Source organism: Equus przewalskii, chromosome 3 (assembly GCF_037783145.1).
Source record: "Equus przewalskii isolate Varuska chromosome 3, EquPr2, whole genome shotgun sequence".
NCBI classification, from domain to species: Eukaryota; Metazoa; Chordata; class Mammalia; order Perissodactyla; family Equidae; genus Equus; species Equus przewalskii.
Window position 1 is genome coordinate 80,697,420 of NC_091833.1, and position 22,872 is coordinate 80,720,291.

The window sequence follows — 22,872 nt, forward strand, 5'->3', positions numbered from 1 at the left end:
TTTAGTAGTTATAAGTCAAGCTAACAAACTGGTAAATAAAATATAACTTATCCTCTAACTTGACAAACATACCTTCAAAATGACAAGGCCGAGCTTGAGGGTTCTGTGCCAGAATGTGACAGCGCACAGAGGGCTACCTCCCAGGGTGCCTCCCTTCTCTCTTCCGTTCTGTCCCACACTTCATCTCACAGCTGTCATCCAAGCCCTGTCTAGATTGCTTGCAACAGCTACCCCCCAACATGACCACCTCTTGGACCTGGGGTGGAAGGAGGTACATATGAGTAGCATACTTGGCTTTTCAGAGGACGAACCCACTGGAAAGGCTCATGTAGGCCTTGGCAATTGGCAGAGAATTCTGGGGTCCTAGTTACCCAGATGGTGGTCTAGAAGAGGGCTGAGGGAACATGGCATGCTCTTGAAAGTGTGAGGGCAGAGCAGGTGTCCCTCTGGCACAGGTCTAAGGATGTGCCAGTTACGGTCATGTGCTGCATACTGATGTTTTGTTCAGTTATGGACCACATATACGATGGTGGTCCCATAAGATTAGTACCATATAGCCTAAGTGGATAGTAGGCTACACCGTCTAGGTTTGTGTAAGGACACTATCATGTTCGCACAATGATGAAATCATCCAATGATGCATTTCTCAGAATGTATCCCTGTTGTTAAGCGATCCATGACTGTATGTAATTTGAGTGTCCTCTGATTAGCTCTAATATGTATTTTTACAGTTTTATCAAGATTAAAACAAGGTCCACATATTGTCTTTTGGCTGATATGTGTCTTATGTCTCTCTTTTATTCCACAGCAGTCTCCATCCTTTTTTTCATTTTTGACTTACTGATGAAACCAGATAATTTACCCTATGAAATGAGCCACACTCTAGGTTAAGCTAATTGCTTACAAGTGGCGTCATTTAATATGTCTTTATGTCCTATATTTCCTGTCAACTGTAATCAAGAGGCTTGATCACATTTGGAAGTTGATCCCTGGTTTTCCCACTTCTAATGATATGAAGATTGCTCAGTGGTTCAGGTGTCAACCTTGTTTCTCCATCATAAAGTTCTTCATCAGTGTTTCACCTAATGATTTTGGCATCATTAATGATTATTGCTTACATTCATTATTTCATTAGGGATTGCCAAATGATTTTCTAATTCTGTCATTCCATCTGCATTTATTAATTTTTTAATTTATTAATTTTCTAATGAAGAACTGCCTCATCAACCAGTTCATGCAGGAAAGGCCAGATAAATTTTTGATTTTTTCCTTTTACCAATTTTCAGAATAATAAGTTGATGACTGAGCTTCCTCTAGTGATAGCAATGGTAACCAATAATTTTTTTAGTGTTATTATGGGTGCTTATATATTTGGTTTTAATCATTGCAGTCATTATTCATTTGGCTTGAATTGTCCCATCTTAGGTCAGTGGTAGCTGTTTTGGTTGGGGACCCCTTTAGTCTTAGCTTCCTTGCTTTCTGGGTAAAATAAAATGGCTTAAGTTCATCTTGTGTTTTTCCTGGACAAACCTTCAATTTGCCATTTTTCCAAGATGTGCTGGCTCCTTTTAGTCACAAATAGTATTTAGAGACAACAGTTAGGGTGCTAGGATTCTAATTGTTACCGGATTGTCATTGCTTCTAGGCCCTTCTCAGTTCAACACAGCTACCTATATACACTCGTGTGTGTGTTGTGTTTTGTGAGTTCTTACTCATAGTTCAAGTTCAAACTTAAGATTACAAGGTTTTAACTCAATTTTTAAATTTTATACGTGTATCTCTTTTATCTTATGCTGAAAATCTTGGCTCCTACCAAATTCTGCCTGCTCTGAGTGCTTCTTAAACTGCAGTGTACCTAAGAGTCATCTGGGGTAAAACTGAAGATTGCTTGGCCCCAAAGAGACCTTCTCAATTCAAGTCTTTTGGGATATGATGCAAGAATTTGCCTTTTTAACAAGCGACCCAGATGCTACTGATGTAGACGTCAGGGACTACCCTCTGTGAAACAAGCCTCTAGATGAGGTATTGGAGTGACGGGTGTTTTTATCCAATACTTTAACTTTTCTGAAGTAGTGGTTTCCTTAAAGCATCCCAAGAAATTGTGAATTTAAGAGAAGCATCTTGGGGTATCAGGAACGCTCTGAACCTAGTCACCAGTTCAGAGTTCCACTTCTGGCCCTGTTGCTGGCTAGCTTTGGGACCTTGAGAAAGTCTGTTAATCTTTCTAAGCCTTGGTTTCCTCACAAGAAGGTCAGTACAGTAATGCCTGTCTACCTCAGAATTTTTGTGAAGATCAAATGAGGAAGTATTTTGTAAAGCATCAAATGCTATAGATACATTGAATTATTGGGGGTCACCTAGTCTTTCTTATAAGATTTAGGAAATATTATGCTCTAATTATTTGAGAAAGGCAATAATTTTTCTTTTAATAACCTCTCACTAAGATAATTTCAGCTTACCTAAAGTATTTCTCTTATTTCTAGGAGTGAAGGATATATCCCAAGTAATTATGTAACGGGAAAGAAATCAAACAACTTAGATCAGTATGAGTAAGTAAATGGTTATTTTGTGAATTTGAAAAATGAGAAAATGTTTTCATTTTCCTAATTATGTAAGGCATTTTGGAGATTAGTGGATAGCTTTCATTATCTTTAGAAGGTGGCACTGACACAGTCTTAACTCAGTTGTCTAGGGTGGTAAACGACGTTGTGAGAATTAGTTTCTGTAATACACTTTACCCGAGGGTACTATATATGGAGATACACAAGCAATTGATTTAAAACAAATCACATCTTAGCTGACTTTGAAATATCGATCACTGTTCATTTATTCAACAAATCAGAATTCAGTTTCCCAGTGTGGCCTTTAGAAAAACATTTATTTTTTTTAATTATAATAATATATGATTATTGTTTTAAAATTGTTTGAAAGTATGAAAAATGTTAATAAGAAAAATTACTCATGAGTCAACTAGAGTTGGCCTCTGTCAACATTAGTATATTTTCTTTCAATCTTTTTACTCTTTTTTTAAAAAAATAAGGTCATGCTGTATATGCTGTTTTATATCCTATTTGTTCCACTTAACAGTACTACAAGTGTATTTCTTTATACCATTGTGTATTCTTTGAAAACATTTTCATAAGTGCATTATATTTCATTCAGTCATAAATTCATCAAATATTTACCGAGGTCTTAGCATGTATCAGGAACTGTATAACCAGGCATATGGCACATGGATGTGCAATAATTTATATAATCATTTACTTACTTGTGTGGCGTTATGTTGTTTAGGCAGCTTTGCTATGTAAAAATAACTGGGACTTCTTCCTGCTTTATCTAGTCTTAAACTAGTGTTACTGCACAAAATTGGGGTTCTCTTGCCTGATGTGCATAAGTGGCCCGTTAATTACGGCATCAGCCTGTGGGAAAAGAGATCAGCTTTACTCTGTGAGATTGACCTACAGGGAGACAGGGGGCACATGCCCTCAGGTCTGCCTCCCCGATTCAGGATTTGGGGTGAAATTTAAGAGGTTAGGGAGAACAGGCTGGCATGTGGAAACGCTGGCGGGACAGGTTTTGATTGGTGGGCTTCAAGCCTTTATGGTAAAGTTTAAAATATTTATGACAGGGTTCTAAACACTTATGATGAGGTTCTCAACTTTTATGATAGGGTTCTAAACATTTTCAATGAGGTGGGGAAGGAATTTTAACACCGAGTCTTCCTGAATGAGGGACCCCTTGCTTCTGAGAAGAGTCCTACTTTTAAATTCCAGTCGTGTCCTTGTCTTTGGTTCCAGATCTTTGGTTCTGCAGTCATTTCAGGTCAAGACTTCTTTCTCTGCGCATGCTCTGGCTACGAGACTTTGCACATTTTCTGAAAGACAATTCTTAATCACTCTGTTGATAAAAGATGGGGTCAGTTGAACTGGTCCTAGAGAGCCTGTGGTTATACTATATCTCTAAGAATCTGCTGGGCTAAAGACTAGGAATGAACTTGTTAAGACTCCTAATGCATGCCATCACATTGCTTTCCAGAGAACATAATGGGCATACTATTTATATGCCCACTAGCAGTACAAGGCCAAGTTTTAATGAGAGGCTCATATATACCAAATACTCTTTTGTAGTCCTTCGGAGGTGGTGTGTTGATACTTCATTCACTTCTTTCAAAAGACCACCACCACCACTAGCCAAAAAAAACACCAAAAAACTGTCCATGTCAGTCCCTGTAATGTGAGTATACCTTCAAATCTAGAAAAGGATTAATAGGTTCAAAAGTCACAGCACTCAGTGGTGTGATCCCTCAAAGTTGTTTTAGAAGTAGGTGATGGTATAAAAAATATGTAAATAAAATAGTATTTCTGTTCTTAAATAAATTTTAGGAAAATATAGCAAAATCCTTAGAATTAGGGAAGATACTAAAAGGTGAAAAGTTGGACCTGATTTTAAAGTGATCTGAGAACTAGCTGATAATTTGGGGAGGGATGTGCTTGGAAACCAGATAATCCTTATCTGAATGTGAGAACTCCCCTTAAGACTCATGGGATTACAGATAAGAATCTTAAGAAGTTTATGATTCATTGCCATGAGTTTTTTGGATAGGTGAAATTTTTTCTCCTCCTCTGCGTGACTAAGTGAATTCACCTGCTGTGTACAGTCTCCGGTCCGGGAGTCTCCTCAGCCATCTGCCCAGCGGTCAGGGATTCCCGATGGCATTGTGCTAGGTGAGAAAGGGGAAACCTGTTCTCAGGGTGGACAGTCAGAGTGCCCCTCGTCTCCTGCTGTCTTCCCACTCCGTGGTGTGTGCTGTTGTTTGCTACAGCTCATCCTGTGACACATCTTAAGTATCCCAAGAGTTAAAAAGCCTTTTGTTGAATCAAGAGCTCTTCTGTTTGTTTGGGCCTAGGAGTCGTCCCAGGCAACAGACGGCGCACTGGGCTGGACACAGGGTTGCCAGGCCCGCAGCTCCGGGGGCTATCAGTAACCTAGTTCTGACCTCTGCACCCACGTAACAGTTTGGGGAGGAGAGGATCAGAGGAAGTGCTGCAGGAAAGAAAAGGGTTCATTGTGATGGTCAATAAGATGTTCTTGCTGGAAAGATGTTAAAGGAAGAAGGTGACAGAAATGAAAGGGTGTTTAGAGCAGAAAAAGTCTAGCATAAGGCTTTGAGTGGGTGGCATAGGAGGCGAGGGCCAAATTAGAGAATTGAAAAGACTTATAGCTGGTTGCTTGGTTGGTTGGTTTCTATTTTTCCTTCATTTTTACCCCTTGTCTTCTTTTTATGATTTGTCCAACCCACACTCCCCAGGAAACTTGGCCAGGATCCAACCTTTCCAGACAGGACTGTGTGTCCCCAAATCTTTTTTACCCTCTGTTCAGACACCACTGTGAAGTCCTATTCCTCTGGAGTGTTTTGAAGTGACTAGCCAATCTGAAAACCTCATTCACATTAGAGTTTTGATATCTAAGAATGGAATGACAAGTTACTCACACATCCTGGGCATTCTTCCTAGATAGGTAGTTCCTTCATCCAGAGGAGCTAACCAGCCTCTAACAGAACATTTCTGTGACGGGCTGTGAGAGATGTCCGTGGGCTGGCATCTGTGTGGCGGTGCTCCCCTGCCCACCACGTGGGCTCCTTCACATTTTACCCATGTGTGTGGTCCTTCCCGACGGGATGAACTCAGCAGAGCCACTACTGTCTTTCCCTTCTCGCCTGGTGCTGGGCATCATAGAAGAGGGACAGAAGCCACAAAGAACTGTTAGGAAATACTCACCACGAGTTGATTCATCGGTTTATTTGTTCATCACTCCTTCCTCCTTTCCTCCTTCAACATACTCTGAAAGGTCTGAGTTTATATACTAAGGAGGGAAAACATTCTGTCTGGAGAATCTGCAAATGCCATAAAAATGACCCCTGGGAACAGGATTTTGAAGAGCCTGCCCTTTGTGCAGTGGATTCCTTTTCTTTCCTTATTTCCTTTATCCCTTCCAAGGGAGCTTGTGTATACCAGGTGACTAAAAGACCTCTTTCTTTCTCTGAGTATCTCATACCTAATTTCCTCTTGAGAGCTACAGTTTAGCTCTACTGATTTCTTGCATCTGAACGTGAGACTAAACCTCTGTTGCTTACTCTTACTGTGAAGATGTGGGGTTGGATCTTCTGTTATTAATAAAGAGAATTTTTGTGTGTGTGTGAGGAAGATTGGCCCTGAGCTAACATCTGTTGCCAGTCTTCCTCTATTTTTTTGTATGTGGGATGCCACCACAGCATGGCTGGATGAGCGGTGTGTAGGTCCGCGCCTGGGATCTGAACCCGTGAACCCTAGGCCACTGAAGGAATGTGCAGACTTAACCACTGTGCCGCTAGGCTGGCCCCAAAGAGAATTTTTTTAATCTTTCAGATCCTGCTGGTTTATAATGCATAATGAGAACTCCAGTTACCTTTCCTTAATTAATTTTTATAACTGTTTTTGGCATCCTGCCAAATGTTTCTTGTATCACTGGAAACCCTTTTGAGACAGAATCCATTCTGTTCTTCTTGTTTATTGTATTTCTCAATTGGATTCAGATCAGAACTGCAATTTTGTTGGACTTGGTCTCAGTTCAGGAAGTGAGGTCCACAGCAATGAGACCTTAGTACCCGTAATTCTGAGGCCTGGTTAATCACCTCAGGCCACAAATAAAATAACACTCATCAGCTTGTATTGAGATTGTAATTGGTGTTTGGCCACTACAACTGCATGGAAGAATCCAGACAAAAAAAGATCTTACATTGTAGTTTGTTCTTTGTATTTTTCCCTTCCTCAGTCAGAGAAGGCCTTTGTGTTCGTCTGTCTCAGGGTGTTTGCTGGGCCAAAAGCAGGTGATGGTTTTTTTTATAAGAGGCTGAGCTAGGGGTGGAAAATTCAGATGTCCAGACGGGCGAAGCTAGTTTCATACTATTGGAAGCCTCAGGAAAGATGACTGTGGTGGAGGACTCTCTACCCACTAAAGGGCATCTAAAACAAACAAACAAAAACCAAAAAAAAACACCCAAGGTTAAAACTGATGGCCAAGAAAACAGGCTGAACAGGTTTATAATCTCTCGAGAGACTGGGCTAGGGGAAGCAGGGAGAGGGGACTACCTCTGAGGATGAGGCGGGAGATGGCAGGATCCATCTTTCCTTGGGAAAGAAGGGGCACAGATCTGCAGGGGCTGGGGATGTGGCACAGAGTGGTGGTGGGACCTGATGGGGAGGTGGGCACTGCTGCCTGGCCACGGTGGGATTCCTATAGTAGAGCCTCGGTGACCACCAGGGCTTGGGGCTGCGCTAGAACTGGTAAGTCTGGAAGACCCAGGGGCCTGCTCTTCTGTTTTGCTGTTTCTTTTGACTCTTGGGACCTTCGTGAAATTCAATGTGGGAGCCTCTGTAATGACTTGAGATGGAATCTACTGCCTATTGGTCAGATGGGGGCTTGGGATAAGATTTAATTTTAATTAAGACAATAATATAAAGTGACATTTCCTGCATGTTTGAGTCTGTGGAGTAAAATTCATTCTTGCTGTTATTATAACAGTGAAAAACTAGAAATGAGCTTTATGTTGAATAATGAAGAATCACTTGAGTAAATTATGGCACATCCATACCATCATGCATAGGCCTATATTGCTTTGCAAAGATGTCTATCATATACTGTTATATGAAAAATTCAGGTTATGATATAGCAAGTATAGTTTTATTCCACTTTAATAAAAAATAAGAATTCATATATATATGTTTTCATAAAAATATCAGTAGAAAAAGTATGAAAGTATGTACACCCACATGTTACCAGTGGTTGTCTATATTATTGAGATTATCAGTGATCTCTTATTGATTATTGAAATTATGAGTGATATTTATTGTATTTGTTACTGATAGCAATATCACCCCCTCTTTTTTTGTGTGCTGAGGAAGATTTGCCCTGAGCTAACATCTGTTGCCAATCTTCCTCTTGTTTTGCTTGAGGAAGATTAGCCCTGAGCCAACATCTGTGCCAGTATTCCTCTACTTTATATGTGGGTTGCTGCCACAGCATGGCTGACGCGTGATGTAGGTCCACACCTGGGATCTGAACCCGTGAACCTGGGGCGCTGAAGTGGAGCACACTGAACTTAACCTCCATGCCACGGGGCTGGCCCCAGTATTACTTTCTTAAAAAGAATAAAAAATAATTTTTAAAACTGCCTTAAAAGTATCTTTTTCTGTTCAGATGGTATTGCAGAAATATGAACAGAAGCAAAGCAGAGCAACTCCTCAGAAGTGAAGTAAGTGTTTGCACTTGTTTCATGGATTTGGTTTCAGCACCAATTAATTGTAATGAATCCCTAATAAGTAATTCCATGTACCTTTGTTTCTAAAACCTAAAAAATACTATGATGTAAGTACGGGTTTTGGGTTTTTTTAAGTCATTTAAAAGTGAACGCTGGTGTATTAGTTTCTTGGGGCTGCTGTAACAAAGGACCACAAACTGAGTGGCTTAAACAGCAGAAATGTATTGTTTTATGGTTCTAGAGGTCAGAAGTCTGCAATCAAGATGCCAGCAGGCTTGCTCCTTCTGAGGGCTGTAGAGAAGGATCTCTTCCCAGCCTCCCTCCATTTCTCCCTGGGTTTCTTCCCTCTGTGCATGTCTGTCTCTGTGTCCAAATTTCCTATTTTTAAGGACTCCATTCATATTGGGTTAGGGCCTGCCTTAGTTACCACATTATAACTTGGTTCCTTCTGTAAATCTCCAATGAAGGTCACCTTGGAAGCACTGGGGGTTGGGACTCCAGCATATTTTTTTTGAGGGGAAGAATTAGACCCAGAACAATAGGTAATAGCTATACATGGGTAACAGTTTCTTTACTCTTTTTCTTACGGATTTATCATTTGTTACCTTCTTAGTACTTAAATGTGTTTTTCCTTTTTGCTTGAAGTTATTTGTTTTAAAGTAATGTATATCAATATGTGATATCTTTTTTTTTCAGTGAGGAAGATTTGCCCTGAGCTAATATCTGTTGCCAACCTTCCTCTTTTTATTATTTTTTTGCTTGAGTAAGATTAGCCCTGAGCTAACATCTTTGCCAGTCTCCCTCTATTTTGTATGTGGGATGCCTCCACAGCATGGCTGATGAGTGGAGTAGGTCCCTGCCCAGGATCTGAACCCATGAACATGGGCCACCAAAGCAGAACACACAGAACTTTAACCACTCAGCCATAGGGCCAGCCCCCAATATGTGACATCTTTTATAAATGAAGTTTTAATAAAATATTCAGTTGCCTTAGAAATAAATGTGCTAAAATTCTTACACTTTAGAAAGAAATAACAGGATAAAATGTAGTCCTGTTGTGTGCTGTATAATGACATTTTGGTCAACGACAGACCACGTATATGATGGTGGTCCCATAAGATTAGTACCATATAATCTAGGTGTGTAGTAGGCTGTACCGTCAAGGTTTGTGTGAGTATACGCTATCGCTGTGATGTTCGCACAACAAAATCGCCCAAGGCTGCATCTCTCAGACGTAGCCCCGTCGTTAAGCGGTGCATGACTGTACAGAGGAAACTACAGTGGACTGAGTAAGGAGACCCAAGTCCAGCTGTGACTTTTCTAGTGTGTTTTTCGCATCTGTAAGATAAAGAGGTTGGATCAGAAGATAATTGCTACAATTCTCTGCATTTTTGACCTAGTTATTCGATTTAGTAATCGCTCCCAATCTTTGAAACCCTTGCTTTCTCACTTTATCTCCTGCTTATTAACCCCAGTCAAGGTTTCCTTGGGCACTTGTTTCTGTGGTTTAGGAGACTAGCAGGTGACTTTGTGTGATTCAAGTAATAGGTAACCATGCCTCTTCTGCCACAGGATTCTCAAATGCCTCCTTGGTGACCCCAGAGTGAGAGGCAGCTCTTGGGGAGTGGGTGGCCAGAAGGCCTGGGGTCCAAATTCTGGCTCTGCTCCTTACTAGCTCTGTGACCTAGGGCAAGTTATTCAACCATTCTGTGCCCCATTTCCTTACCTGTGAAGTAAAGTGGGGATAACACCGTTTTGAGGATTAAGTAAACCACGTATTAGAAGATATTAAAACAGAATAAGTTCTCAATAAACATAGCTATTACACTTTTTACTGATTGATTAACTATTATAATATTGTCCCTAACTGTTCTTATCAGATTTATTTGGGGGGCTGTATTTAATTCCATTGTCTTTCCTATGAATAAGAATAAAATTTATTTTATTTTTCAACTGTGAAAAACACTTTCGTCTTACAGCAGTTTCAGTGCTGGAGGCTGATTGTGGTGTTACTGGTGGAGACGTGGTCTCTAGCTTCTGTTTCTTGCTCTCTGTTTTGGAAACTAATAAGGATTTATCCCTTAGTCATTCAGCGTTGTTTCTGCCTTTTGGCTTTCTCTGCTGAAGTTACTTGTGCCTCCATCTCTCCTTCTGTAAAAGATGATATTTAACATCAATTTCCAGGGGAATTAAGGATTTTTTTTTCAAAAGGATTCTTATAAAGAGCACTGAGATATTTACAGGAAAAGTGCTGTGTGGATAGAAGATGATATTGAGTCAGGATTTAAAGCTTATAGCAAATATGAGAAATGTATAAAATGAAACCCAGTCATTAAGAAATAGTTTTTCAGTAACTGTTTCCCCATGTGTCCCGCACTTAAAGGAATTGCAAAATCTTGTTCGTTCGTTCCGGAAGGGCCCTGAGAGATTATTTTGTTGAAATGTCTCCTGCTGGTGTGTGTGAAGATTTGTGATTGTGAGGCAGTGTGAGTGTATTTTCTTTAACTCATCTCACTGCCCAGTAACATGAAGTGGAAAGTCATGTGGATGCACCCCGTTGCTAAGTTGTGCTTCTCCAAAGCCTTCTCTAGGCAAAGCATAATAATCGTAAAATTGTAAGACTGCGTTCTTGAATCATTTCCATGGCATTGATATTTGTTATCGGACTGAAAAAATGTTCTTAATTTGGATTTTAGGATAAAGAAGGTGGTTTTATGGTACGGGATTCCAGTCAACCGGGCATGTACACAGTCTCCCTGTATACAAAGTTTGGAGGGTAAGTAATCCCACTCTCTCTTTTTTCTCCAATTTATTTAAATTTTTTAAATAAAGTTCCTGTATAGTTTGTATGGATTCCTAATTTTCAAAAAATGTGCTGCATTTCAGCATTAGAAAAGAAACCCTGAACTTGATTTCTAAAGTCAATACGTTTTTTTTAAGGTATGCTTTTTGGTGAGGAAGAGTGGCCCTGAGCTAACATTTGTTGCCAGTCTTCCTTTTTTTTCTCCCCAAAGCCCCAGTACGTAGTTGTATATTTTAGTTGGAAGTTCTGCTAGTTATTCTTATAATATTTTTCATATTTACATTTCAGTGATTTTTCTCATAGTTCTCCATATATATATCTTTGTTGAGAATGGCTATAGAAGCTTTAGCTACATTCAACAGATCATTACTGCTCAGTGCGCTAAGCCCTAAACATACCACAGAGAGCAGAGTAGACACAGACCCTGCCCTCCGATAGCTTAGGGACGGCTTCAGACAAGCAGACGGGCAGTTAGGGTGGTATATGAATAAGTGCTATGCTCGGAGGGCAGTGTGTGTGGGAGAGGCGGGGTACGCAGCCCAGACACATCTGGGTTACTCGTTAATGTTGTCTAGTGACATCTAAGCTGAGATCTGACAGGTGAGACTGGCGGAAGTTGTATGGAGGAGAAAGAGTGTTTCTGATCCAGGAAACTGCCTGGACTCAGAAATGAGGGAGGATGTGGTGATTTTGAGCAACTGACAAAAGTGTATTGTAGCTGGATTTTAGAATGGGAGGTGAAGGGAGGAGAGAGAGGCCTGTGAGATGAAAGTGGAGGTCAGGTTATGTCAGTGCCAAGGAGTCTGAGCTTTATTTTAAGAGCTGCGGGAGTGCTCGTGAAAGGATTTTTAGCAAGAGATGATTTGAAAAGATCTGTATTGTAGAAAGATAGCTAAAATATAATTTGTACATTTTTCATAAGTCTAGTTTCTTCATTTATTTTAGAGATGTGAGTCCTCTAGACATTTGCAGGTTAACACCAACAGCAGGGGCACAAAGCAGTAGGCAGCTCATAGCTATTTTTAGACTTAACTGTTGGTAAATGGAGTTGTAAATGTTCTCTCTCGTTATCTCCTGCAAGGGACCAAGTATGTTATCAGCGGCCACTTTAAAAACTCCACCTGTTAATGTGAAAGGCGAAGCTAAGAAGAACTTGGGGGAAAAATGAAATTTGTGCAGATAATCGAAGGGGCCATATGTAGGGACCCTGTGGTTAGCTGGTAGAAAATATCTTAAGAGTAAAGTTACATTGTTCCAACTTGGTTCTAACACATTTCGATTTTTGTTTTAGAGAAGGCTCATCAGGTTTCAGGCATTATCATATAAAAGAAACAACAACATCCCCAAAGAAATATTATCTGGCAGAAAAACATGCATTTGGTTCAATTCCTGAGATTATTGAATATCATAAGCACAATGCGGCAGGTAAGTGAGCTGTTGAAACCTGTTTCAAATATAAGGCAGTGATTAAAATCATCAGACATTGTAATAAATTCTTCCTTGAGCAGTTTTATTTTGAAGGTAATTATAGAATGTGATTGATTTAAAATTATTGTACGTTAAGGAAGTGATGTATACACAAAAAATCAGAAGTAATACCAAGTTTCATAAAAAACTCTGTCTTGACCTTGGGACGTGAGTTCTTCTTATCATATGTAGTAAATGTTGACATTTCTGTGGTTTATATCTTTGGCATTGACAAAGATTCTTTGCTTGACCAAACTTTAGTCAGGCTCCTGAACTATCTCCTAGACCCATCTGTATACTTTCTTGTAAAATCCAGTTTTAGCAAGAACCCTGCTATCAGTTTAACCAGAACCTGCTACCCTCAGAATCTGATACCTGATCACCCTCCATATCTGATCAACTTGCTCATCCTCCACCATCCCCCAGCTGATGTCTGGTCACCCTGAATTATCTTCAGCAAGAATCCTGTTAGATTGGTTTAGCTAGAACCCACCTCTACATTATCCCTAATGTTTCCTTCGTAGTTTTCCTTCCACTGACCCCCATCCTGCTCTTTGGCTGTAAATTCCCACTTGCCCACGCTGTCTGCGGACTTGAGCCCAATCTCTCTTCCCTACTCTAGAATCCTATCACAGTGGTCCCTAAACCTACCACAATGGGCCTAAATAAATAGTCTGCCATGCCATCTTTAAAAGTGTCATTGCATATTTTTTTCCCTTAACAATACTAAATTAAAAGCCAAGATGTTTGTCAATGTCAGAGTTATCACAGAAGCTGTCAGATGAGCTCAGGGTTTAGGCCTGTAGACTTGCAAAGACTAGCATAATGATGTCCTAGACAAATTTTCCGTCTTCCTGAGTCTCTGCTACACTTACCAGCAGAGGGGGAACAAACCAAACACCAAAAACAAAAACAGAAACCACATTTATGCCCACTGAGACTCCACAGGGTGAGACAGAAAGATTTCTAGCTTTTTACTTAAAGATGTCACTGAGCAGAAGATAGCTGTGTCTAACCCAATTAATGACAATTAATTTTTCAAGTTTTATCAAAGGTTTTGCAAAGTCTGTTGTTATTTGTGACTCTGTTCACTGTTCTCAGATAATGATAGGAACAGTTACATATAATTTTCATACCATAAAGTTCACCCATTTAAAGCGTACAATTCAGTGGTTATTAGTATATTTAGAGTTGTGCCAACTGTTACCATAATCTAAGAACATTTTCATCATCTCAGAAAAAATCTCGTACCCATTAGCAGTCATGCCACACATACCCCCTTTGCCAGCCCAGCCCTAGGCAACCACTAATCTACTTTCTGTCTCTACAGATTTGCCTATTCTTGGACAGTTCATATAAAAGGAATCATACAATATGTGGTCTGTTGTGACTAAATCCTTTAACTTAGCATAATGTTTTTGACATCCGTCCACGTTGTAGCATGTATAAGTACTCCATTCCTTTTTATTGATGAATAATAATCCACTGTCTGGATTTGTTTATCCATTTAGTTATCATTCATCAGTTGATGGACATTTGGGTTGTTTCCACATTCTGGCTATTATGAATAATGCTGCTATGAGTATTTGTGTACGAGTTTTTGCATGGAAACATGTTTCATTTTTCCTTGTTACTAACCTGGGAATGGTTTTCCTGGGTCATCTGGTAACTCTCTGTTTAACATTGGAGGAACTAATTTCGTATTGATTTACCCCCAAAGAACTTTTACTTATCTCTTAGTCTATCTTCTTTTTCACTGTTCACATTCCCCTGTTTCTTTCTTTGATGTTCTTGTATAAATTTTCTTCTTCACCATTATTTCAATTCATTCATTTAACAAACATGTGCTAAGTGCCTACTGCGTGCCAGGAACTGTGCCAGGTTCTAGGGAGACTGTGGTAGACTAGACAGTCAGTGATCTTGTCTCTCTCAGATCTTACCATTTGGCGGGAAAGACAGAGAAATATAACAATATTAAGTTACTATGAGATAGAAGAAGTACAGAGTGCTGTGGGTGTTTATAGAGGAAATACCAGCCATTTCTTTCTATTTAGTACTGTAAGCAACTTAGATTAAAAGATTTAGCATACCTCACTGATTTCCAATAGTTGGTATTCCCAGTTGTTGATATTTTAAAGCCCGATTTTTATACTAACATTGCTATGAGTTATAACTCATAACAAACCTGAGTTGTGTCTGGTGAATCATTTTAATTTTTAGTAGACTCCTGTAATTCCCTTTCATACTTTTCTCATTGGAAAAGAATGTGAAATAATGATTGATAGTAACTGTTAGAAACCTTATAACATCCTTTAAAATGTTTGAGAAGAGAATATGCCAGCATGATGCCTGATAAACACTGTAGTATTTAAGAGAAAATGTAGAATGAATAAAAGCTTTTATATATTTTAATTTTTCATGTTTCATAAAAATATGAAATTGTCAACTCAGAGTGGGGGCATCTTCTTCCTTCCTGCCTTCCTCTCTTTTTATTTTTGCAAGCATATAGCACTGTCCTGCATGTCCACACAGAGGATGAGCGTGAAGTGAATAAATGAGTGAATTTTATAAGTGAGTTTCTAGTTTAGCGCTTCACCATTCAGAGTGATTAAGGATGAATTTGACTGCAATACTTTGATTTCTAGGACTTGTGACAAGGCTGCGGTACCCAGTTAGTGCGAAGGAGAAGAATGCACCAACCACTGCAGGATTCAGCTACGGTAACTCATTTTGTAGTTACATTGGCTAGTTTTCCTTGAAAAGAATCCATTATCACAAGACCAATTTGGATGTGTAGAATTGCACATAGTGGAATTGTTTTTATAACTGTAGTATGGGTTTTTAAATAATTATACTTACAGCTGTAGTAACCCATGGTTTTTCTGTTCTCGTCATTATTCATAATTCAGCAGAAATCTGTCCGTCAGTGAAAAATAAGCACTACCACATTACATCTAAAATAAATCAAAGCCGTTCCTGGTTCTCACCGGCTTTGTTGGTTACTCCCAGGAAAACAAGGATGGAGTAACCAAGAAGGCATCCAATTGATTGTCTTTGTTGCTTCCGGCAAAAGCCTTTTAAATAGTAGGTTAAATTCCTTCCAAGTGGATGGAGTTGAAAAAATCCAACAAAACCCCAAGGGCCAAGAGTGGTAAAGGAGGAATTTTTTTAAAAATACCTTTAACTTTCAAGCTATACTATTATTAGCCTATTAGGCAGCATCTTCTTGCCTTCTTCAGTTCACTTTGCTTGTACTGTGACAGCTTAGAAGGAGTGCATCCTTCCCAGAGGGTGGGAAGCTGCATTTTTCAGGTTAGATGCAGGGTGCAAGTCTGCTCTGTGTCTTAGCGGAAACTGTAACTTTGAGATTGACCTTGGTTATAGTTTCTTTGTTTCCCACTGGTTCATGCTGCGTTTGCCTGATTAAATTTTATCACTCTCCCCCTCTGTCTTGCAGAAAAATGGGAGATTAACCCTTCAGAGCTGACCTTTATGAGGGAATTGGGGAGCGGACTGTTCGGAGTGGTGAGGCTTGGCAAGTGGCGAGCTCAGTACAAAGTAGCAATCAAAGCCATTAGGGAAGGCGCCATGTGTGAGGAGGACTTTATAGAAGAAGCTAAAGTGATGATGTAAGTTACTGTGTTCTTTCTGGTTCCTCTTTTTGTATTAAAAAGTGGCCCCTCCCCAGCTAATACCTGCCGTGGTTTCTTTTCCTTTAGTGACTATGTGTATGCTTGACTTCCCTCCCAGGAAACTGACACACCCGAAATTAGTGCAGCTTTATGGTGTATGCACCCAGCAGAAACCAATTTACATTGTTACTGAGTTCATGGAAAGGGGCTGTCTTCTGAATTTCCTCCGACAGAGACAAGGTCATTTTAGTAGAGATGTGCTGCTGAGCATGTGTCAAGATGTGTGTGAAGGGATGGAATACCTGGAGAGAAACAGCTTCATCCACAGAGATCTGGTAATGATAAACTACGCATATTCCCATTCATTGGCTGAATTCCTTTGTAACATTGGGTCAGCAAATGAGCAATGATATATTCATACTCAATTTTTGTTCTCAACTATATTTCACCATTACTTTCAAACTTGGTAAGATTAACTTGCCCCATAATTTTAACAGAAAGATCTTTATGCATACAATCAATACATAATTATATAGGCAACTGCATAAATAATACATAATTACATAGGTGATATTTCCAAGTAAGTTTTCGTGCATTAATTATTTGATCTCCATAAGAGATTGCTTCTCGGCCTTTTGGCTAAGATTAAGTGTGATCTCCATAAGAATCCCATGAGATAGCTGGTCATAACAGATTTTTCTGACCATCATTGTTTTACAGATAAGAACATTAGCTCCAGAGAAGTGAAATGACTTGCATTTGGTGATAAACGGGAAAGTTAAGGGTTGATTCATCCTTTGACTAAATCCTAATCTCTTTTCTACCTTATACACTGTAAGCGGAAACTAGAACAGAAATCCTTTGGGTCATTTTCTTTACTCTCAAATCACTGGGAAAAGATGGAGGCCCCTGTTAACTCCTGAAAATAGAAAAAAGTAATCTTTTATTATTGGTTCTAAATTATTATGATGGAGACACTTCTTAATTTTCCCTCTCTTTTACTCTATTTTTCTCCCTCTCTCCATTCTTCTTTTCTTTCTCATTTTCTTCTCTGCCTGTTCTTTCCAAATGTGTCTACTTTCAGCTTTTGCAGAACCATCAGTCCCTGTTAAACCTCGAAGATGTTTCTTTCACCAAAAAGAATGTGATTCTCACCTGGGACTCTTCCATATTTTCATTTTAACTTTCTTATCATGATCTTAGAGTAAAAGCTTTTAGCTTTTCATCATTGAGTATGATGTTGGCTGTGGGCTTGTCCTACATGACTGTTATCATGTTGAGGTACATTCCTTCTGTACCTAACTTATTGAGAGTATTTAATCATGAAAGGATGTTGAATTTTGTCAAATGCTTTCTCTGCATCTTTTGAGATGATCTTATGATTTTTATCCTTCATTGTGTTAAAGTGATGTATCACATTGATTGATTTGCATATGTTTAACCATCCTTGCATCCTGGGAATAAATCTGACTGGATCATGGTGTATGATCTTTTTTTTTTAAAGACTGGCACCTGAGCTAAAATCTGTTCCCAATCTTCTTTTTTTACCCCTTCTTCTTCTTCTTCTTCTTCTCCCCAAAGCCCCCCAGTACATTGTTATATATTCTAGTTGTGAGTGCCTCTGGTTATACTGTGTGGGACACTGCCTCAGCATGGCTTGATGAGTGGTGCCATGTCTGCACCCAGGATCCAAACCAGTGAAACCCTGGGCTGCCAAAGCGGGGCAAAGGAGCTTAACTGCTTGGCCATGGGGCCAGCCCCTGATCCTTTTAATATGCTGTTGAATTCTGTTTGCTAATATTTTGTTGAGGATTTTTGCATCTATGTTCCTCAGGAATATTGGCCTATAATTTTCTTTTCTTGTTAGTGTGCTTGTCTGGCTTTGGTGTCAGGGTAATTTTGACCTAATAAAATGAGATTGAGTGTGTTCCCTCCTTTTATTTTTAGGAAGAGTTTGAGATCTCAGGTTTGGTGTTAATTCTTTAAATGTTTGGTAGAATTCACCAGTGAAGCCATGTGGTCCTGGGCTTTTTTTTTCATAAGACCGTTTTAAAGTTCGCATTATATGATTGGGGCAAAGGACTTTGTAAAATAGAAGATGTGTTATGTATAACTTCAGTTGTTGTTATGCTCGGTGATAACAAAGAACATCTCTTTGTCGTGTTGAAACTTGTGAACTAAGCACCTTCCTCTTTTTGTACTTTTAAAACTGATGAAAATGGAATATCTACATCAATATGGGAGACTACCCCTGTCCATACAGACCATATCTTGGTGAAAGCAATTTTGATATGTTTGTGCCCATGATGTTGACATTATTTTGGTAGGTTTGTGTCACCCCTTAAGGGAAGATTCTGATGCTCCTGTGTCCTGGGCAAAGAATTCTGGTGACCATCAAGTGAAAGCATTGTAGGGTATCTTCATAGAAAGATGGAGGCATTTCAGGGAATGGATATTAACTGTCATTTTAGAAGAGACTCTTAAAATGCATTCAGTAGGAAATAACATCCTGTCAGTGGAATTGCCGCATACAGAAAATAAAATTCTGAAATGTCAGGAAGAAAAATACTTCTTAGTCCATGGGTTATGGTGTTAAAAAGATTATTATCATGTCAGCTTTCTGAGAAATACTATGTCTTTTTACCAAACTGTTTTCTTGAACCTTGTAACCTTAAGGAATGGGAAAGAAAATGTAAATGAAATAATCCAGAATCGTATTTGAGCAATTTAGTATATCGTGTTATAATATACTGGAAACATGATAAACGACAAAGCAGACTATGTTACCATGGCTGCTGCCGTCACTGCTTGGGATCGGGACGAACAATCACTGAGCAAAGCCACTGGGTAAAAGATTGTTCACCCGTCACTTTGCTGGTTGTTGCTAAGCTCACTACTAAGTACCTGGATTAAGGACTTCAAGAGATGTTGTCACTATCAATAAGAAAATCAGATAGTTTAATAAGAATAGAAATGGGAGGGAAAAAAGCTGATTGCCCCTTCTGTAAGTCCTCATTTAGCTATGGCAGTTGGTGAAGATTATGTAACAATGTCTTATGGCACATATGACTTTCCACCTATCTTTCTCTCTGTTCTTTCAAATAATATGTTGAAGACATTTCCATAGAGGGTAAAAAAAATTTGTAGAGACACCTCTGCAAGTGTTGACTGGGTTACACTAAATTTAATATAAAAGGAACTTAGATTTTTCTGTTTTTATTGTGGAACTTTGTAGCTAATATGCCATTATAATGTTTTCCAGGCTGCCAGAAATTGTCTCGTAAATGAGGCAGGAATTGTGAAAGTATCTGATTTTGGAATGGCCAGGTAAGGCTGAGTATATGTGAACATTTTCTATAAATTTTGGATTAAATTAATGTAAGACCGTGACCTTTACATGGACAGTAGAGAAAGCCTGACTTTTTCTTTGCAGTTTGTCAACTTCTTCCTCTGAAGCCTATTTAAGAGCTGTTTTGAAACATCTTTTGTTCCTTTAGCAAATATTTGTAGTACCCATCATTTTTATAGGGGAACAAATTGATTTTTCTTCTTCTTAGTGTTTTTGGTAAAAGGTCATAAAGAAATTAGATTATTTATATTTTGAAAGATTTCTTTGTGAGTTTGTCTTTTTACCATTAGTTTTGGCTTTTTCTCAGGTAAACTGTTGAGAAATTATGATTGCTTAATGCTTTATTATATAGCTTTCGGTGATATGCACATTAGTTTGTAGAATTAATAAGCATGGGAACAATCTGCACTGATGAAGCAAAAAGGGAATGTTGTTAGCTGTTCTGAGATAAATAAATTGGTTAAAATAACCAAGTATGCATTGTGTTAATTACTGTTAATAATTCTCTCCACTAGGTGGTAGTATAGCCTGTTAAATACGCTGCTTTCTTTTTTCCCCGGCTGTGGATTAGGTTTCTAGAATCTTTTGTTTTCACAGCAATGTGTTTGGGGGTAAAGTTGTTAGAATACCCAAATCTATAGTGGTTTTTTTTGTTTATTTTTTGCTTTTTGTTTTTGAGGAAGATTAGCCCTGAGCTAACATCTGCTGCCAATTCTCCTCTTTTTGCTGAGGAAGACTGGCCCTGAGCTAACATCTGTGCCCATCTTCCTCGCCTTTATATGTGGGATGCCTGCCACAGCATGGCATTTGCCAAGCAGTGCCATGTCCGCACCCAGGATCCGAACTGGCGAACCCCAGGCTGCCGAAGCGGAACGTGTGAACTTAACCACTGCGCCACCTGGCGGGTGCCCTGTAGTGTTTTTATTCTCTTAATTTTTGTAGTTTTAGTAGAGTGTTAGACCTTTAAAAACTATTAAGTTTGTTCTTTTCCTTCTTCTGTCTGTTTGTTCCTTCATCCAGACATTCATTCTTAAAGTATTATTGGGACATAGCCTTGCTCATTCACTTATGTGTTGTCTGTGGCTGTTTTCACATGACAAAGACTGAGTTGAGTCCTTGTGACAGAGACAGTCTGGCCTGAAAATCTAAAATATTCATTATCTGGCCCTTTACGAACAAAGTTTGCCCACCCCTATGATAGAGATAGCTTGAGGTGGGTTGTGGGGGAGTTGAGTGATGGTGTGGGGCGGCGTGATGGTGGCTACTTTAAACCTGATGCTCTGGAAGGACCTTTGAGACTGGGATATTTGAACAGAGATGAAAAAGGCAGGAAGTAGCCAGGTAGGTGAAAATCTGAGGATAAAATATTCCAAGTAGAAAGAACGGCATGTATAAAAACTTGAAATCGGGGACAAGCTTGGCCTGTTCAAGGAATGGAAAGAGGGCCAGGGTGGCTGGCCCATGGCCAGTGCGAGGAACAGTTATAAAGGAAGGTGAGGACCAGGTCGTACAGGCTAAGTTTAGGTCCTAAGGAAACTCAGGCCCAGGGAGGTTAGAGAGCTGTTACTGTCAGAAAGCTGACTGTGCGGACATTAATTACCCGCTGCTCCGTATTTGCTTTATGTGAAAATGTTGGTATCTGGCAGGCAGTCCTCTCATTTCACGTTTGGCTTTCAGAAAAATCTGTCCTTTTGCATCCACCCCTCTAAAATACTCATCATTCACTAAATTCAGACTCCCCTGACTGACAAACAAGTTGATCCCAGCCCATGGTGGTATTGTCACCATCTTTGTCTATACAGCAAAGGAAGTTTGTGCAGTTCTTTGAATATTTTCTCATGCAGCTTTTAGAAATTAACTTTTTTTGTTCATATAATACATAAACACATTCCTGTTGTAAATACACACTGAACACATTACAGAAAGGGCTGAAGTCTCCATATTTACCAGCCCCATTGAAGATCCTCCCCAGAGGTAGCCAGTGTTACCAGTTTGTGTGTGTCCTTCTAGAAGGAAGTAAGTATGCGCCCATAGAAAAATTATATAATATGGTTTGAGTGTGTGTGTGGGGGGAAGGGATGTCATGGCATATAAATTTATACTCTACCATTTATGTATGTCATTTTGCAATTTGCTTTTTTCATTTTCTGTAGTTTAAAATTGTGCTCTGAGGAATTGTGGGAGCTAAAAGCACATGTGTCTCCAAACAGTTTGCACCACTTCCTTTAGAGCAGCTCTGCTTTAGATGTTTTATTTGTGGGGCTTTCGGGTAAGATTTTGTTTAAAGAACAAATTGCTTTCAAAAAAAGTTTGCCAACTATTTTATTCTATTCTGCCTCTGTTGCCTTATAAAGGAGAAAAACAATCAGAAAAATCAAAGTGCAGATACTAATGTTACAATGCATCCATCTCCAGCACTTAAATGAGGCTGAGAGGAAGATGGGAAATCACCAGGCGTGGCCACTGAGGCAAACATGTACCTTCAACCGGAAGCTTGTTGGACTTCAGTCAACTGTGTTTTTGATTCTGAGGGGAAAAAAAAGAGAAACAACGTGTACAAAATACAGATTGTAACGCAGAGGTGTAAACCTATGGTGTGTCTTGCTCTAGGTACGTTCTGGATGATCAATACACAAGTTCTTCCGGTGCTAAATTTCCTGTGAAGTGGTGTCCGCCTGAGGTGTTTAATTACAGCCGCTTTAGCAGCAAATCAGATGTCTGGTCATTTGGTAAGACCCGTGGTCCATTTCTCCTCAAATCTGCTCTGAAGAGGAAGCGAATACATCATTTGCTAATCCTTATCCTTTTCCAGGTGTGTTAATGTGGGAAGTATTCACTGAAGGCAGAATGCCCTTTGAGAAAAACACCAACTATGAAGTGGTAACCATGGTTACTCGTGGCCACCGACTCTACCGGCCGAAATTGGCATGCAAATATGTGTATGAGTTGATGCTGAGATGTTGGCAGGAGGTATAAAATTTTTTTGTGCTTTCTTTTTGAATCATCTAAAACACTTAGAAATCTGGGCTTGGTAGATTAATAATGTGTAGTCTTTATAGGCTAATGAGTCGGTGCATGGTTTATATGATTTCAAACTCTAGGTGGGGAGCCAACCCTCTCTACTCAGTTCTGAATAATGGGAAGAAGAATGTGAAGAAGTGGAAAATGCTGATAATTAAGATAATAAATTCAGGCTGCCACCCCACTCCCAAGTGGGAATCCTGCCACAGTTGCCTGAGTTAGGGACTCAGGGAATAAACCCGGAGAAGTAGCTCTTCTCTCAGTGGAGCTCTTGTGTTATTGAAGTGTTACTCTTTCCCCAAAG

The 22,872-nt window shown here is 39.4% G+C and overlaps 1 protein-coding gene across 4 annotated transcripts in view; it reads left to right on the forward strand.

Moving 5' to 3' along the window:
• Nucleotides 1-22,872, forward strand: part of TEC (tec protein tyrosine kinase) — a 123,311-nt gene that overhangs the window by 98,936 nt on the left and 1,503 nt on the right. For all 4 annotated transcript variants that reach the window (XM_008521611.2, XM_070615012.1, XM_070615014.1 and 1 more), the window contains 10 exons: nucleotides 2,484-2,549; nucleotides 8,236-8,290; nucleotides 10,993-11,072; nucleotides 12,391-12,524; nucleotides 15,212-15,286; nucleotides 16,024-16,195; nucleotides 16,317-16,533; nucleotides 19,461-19,525; nucleotides 22,158-22,276; nucleotides 22,360-22,517. In XM_008521611.2, coding sequence (XP_008519833.1) covers nucleotides 2,484-2,549; nucleotides 8,236-8,290; nucleotides 10,993-11,072; nucleotides 12,391-12,524; nucleotides 15,212-15,286; nucleotides 16,024-16,195; nucleotides 16,317-16,533; nucleotides 19,461-19,525; nucleotides 22,158-22,276; nucleotides 22,360-22,517 — 1,141 coding nt within the window. The remainder of the gene's footprint in view (nucleotides 1-2,483; nucleotides 2,550-8,235; nucleotides 8,291-10,992; nucleotides 11,073-12,390; nucleotides 12,525-15,211; nucleotides 15,287-16,023; nucleotides 16,196-16,316; nucleotides 16,534-19,460; nucleotides 19,526-22,157; nucleotides 22,277-22,359; nucleotides 22,518-22,872) is intronic.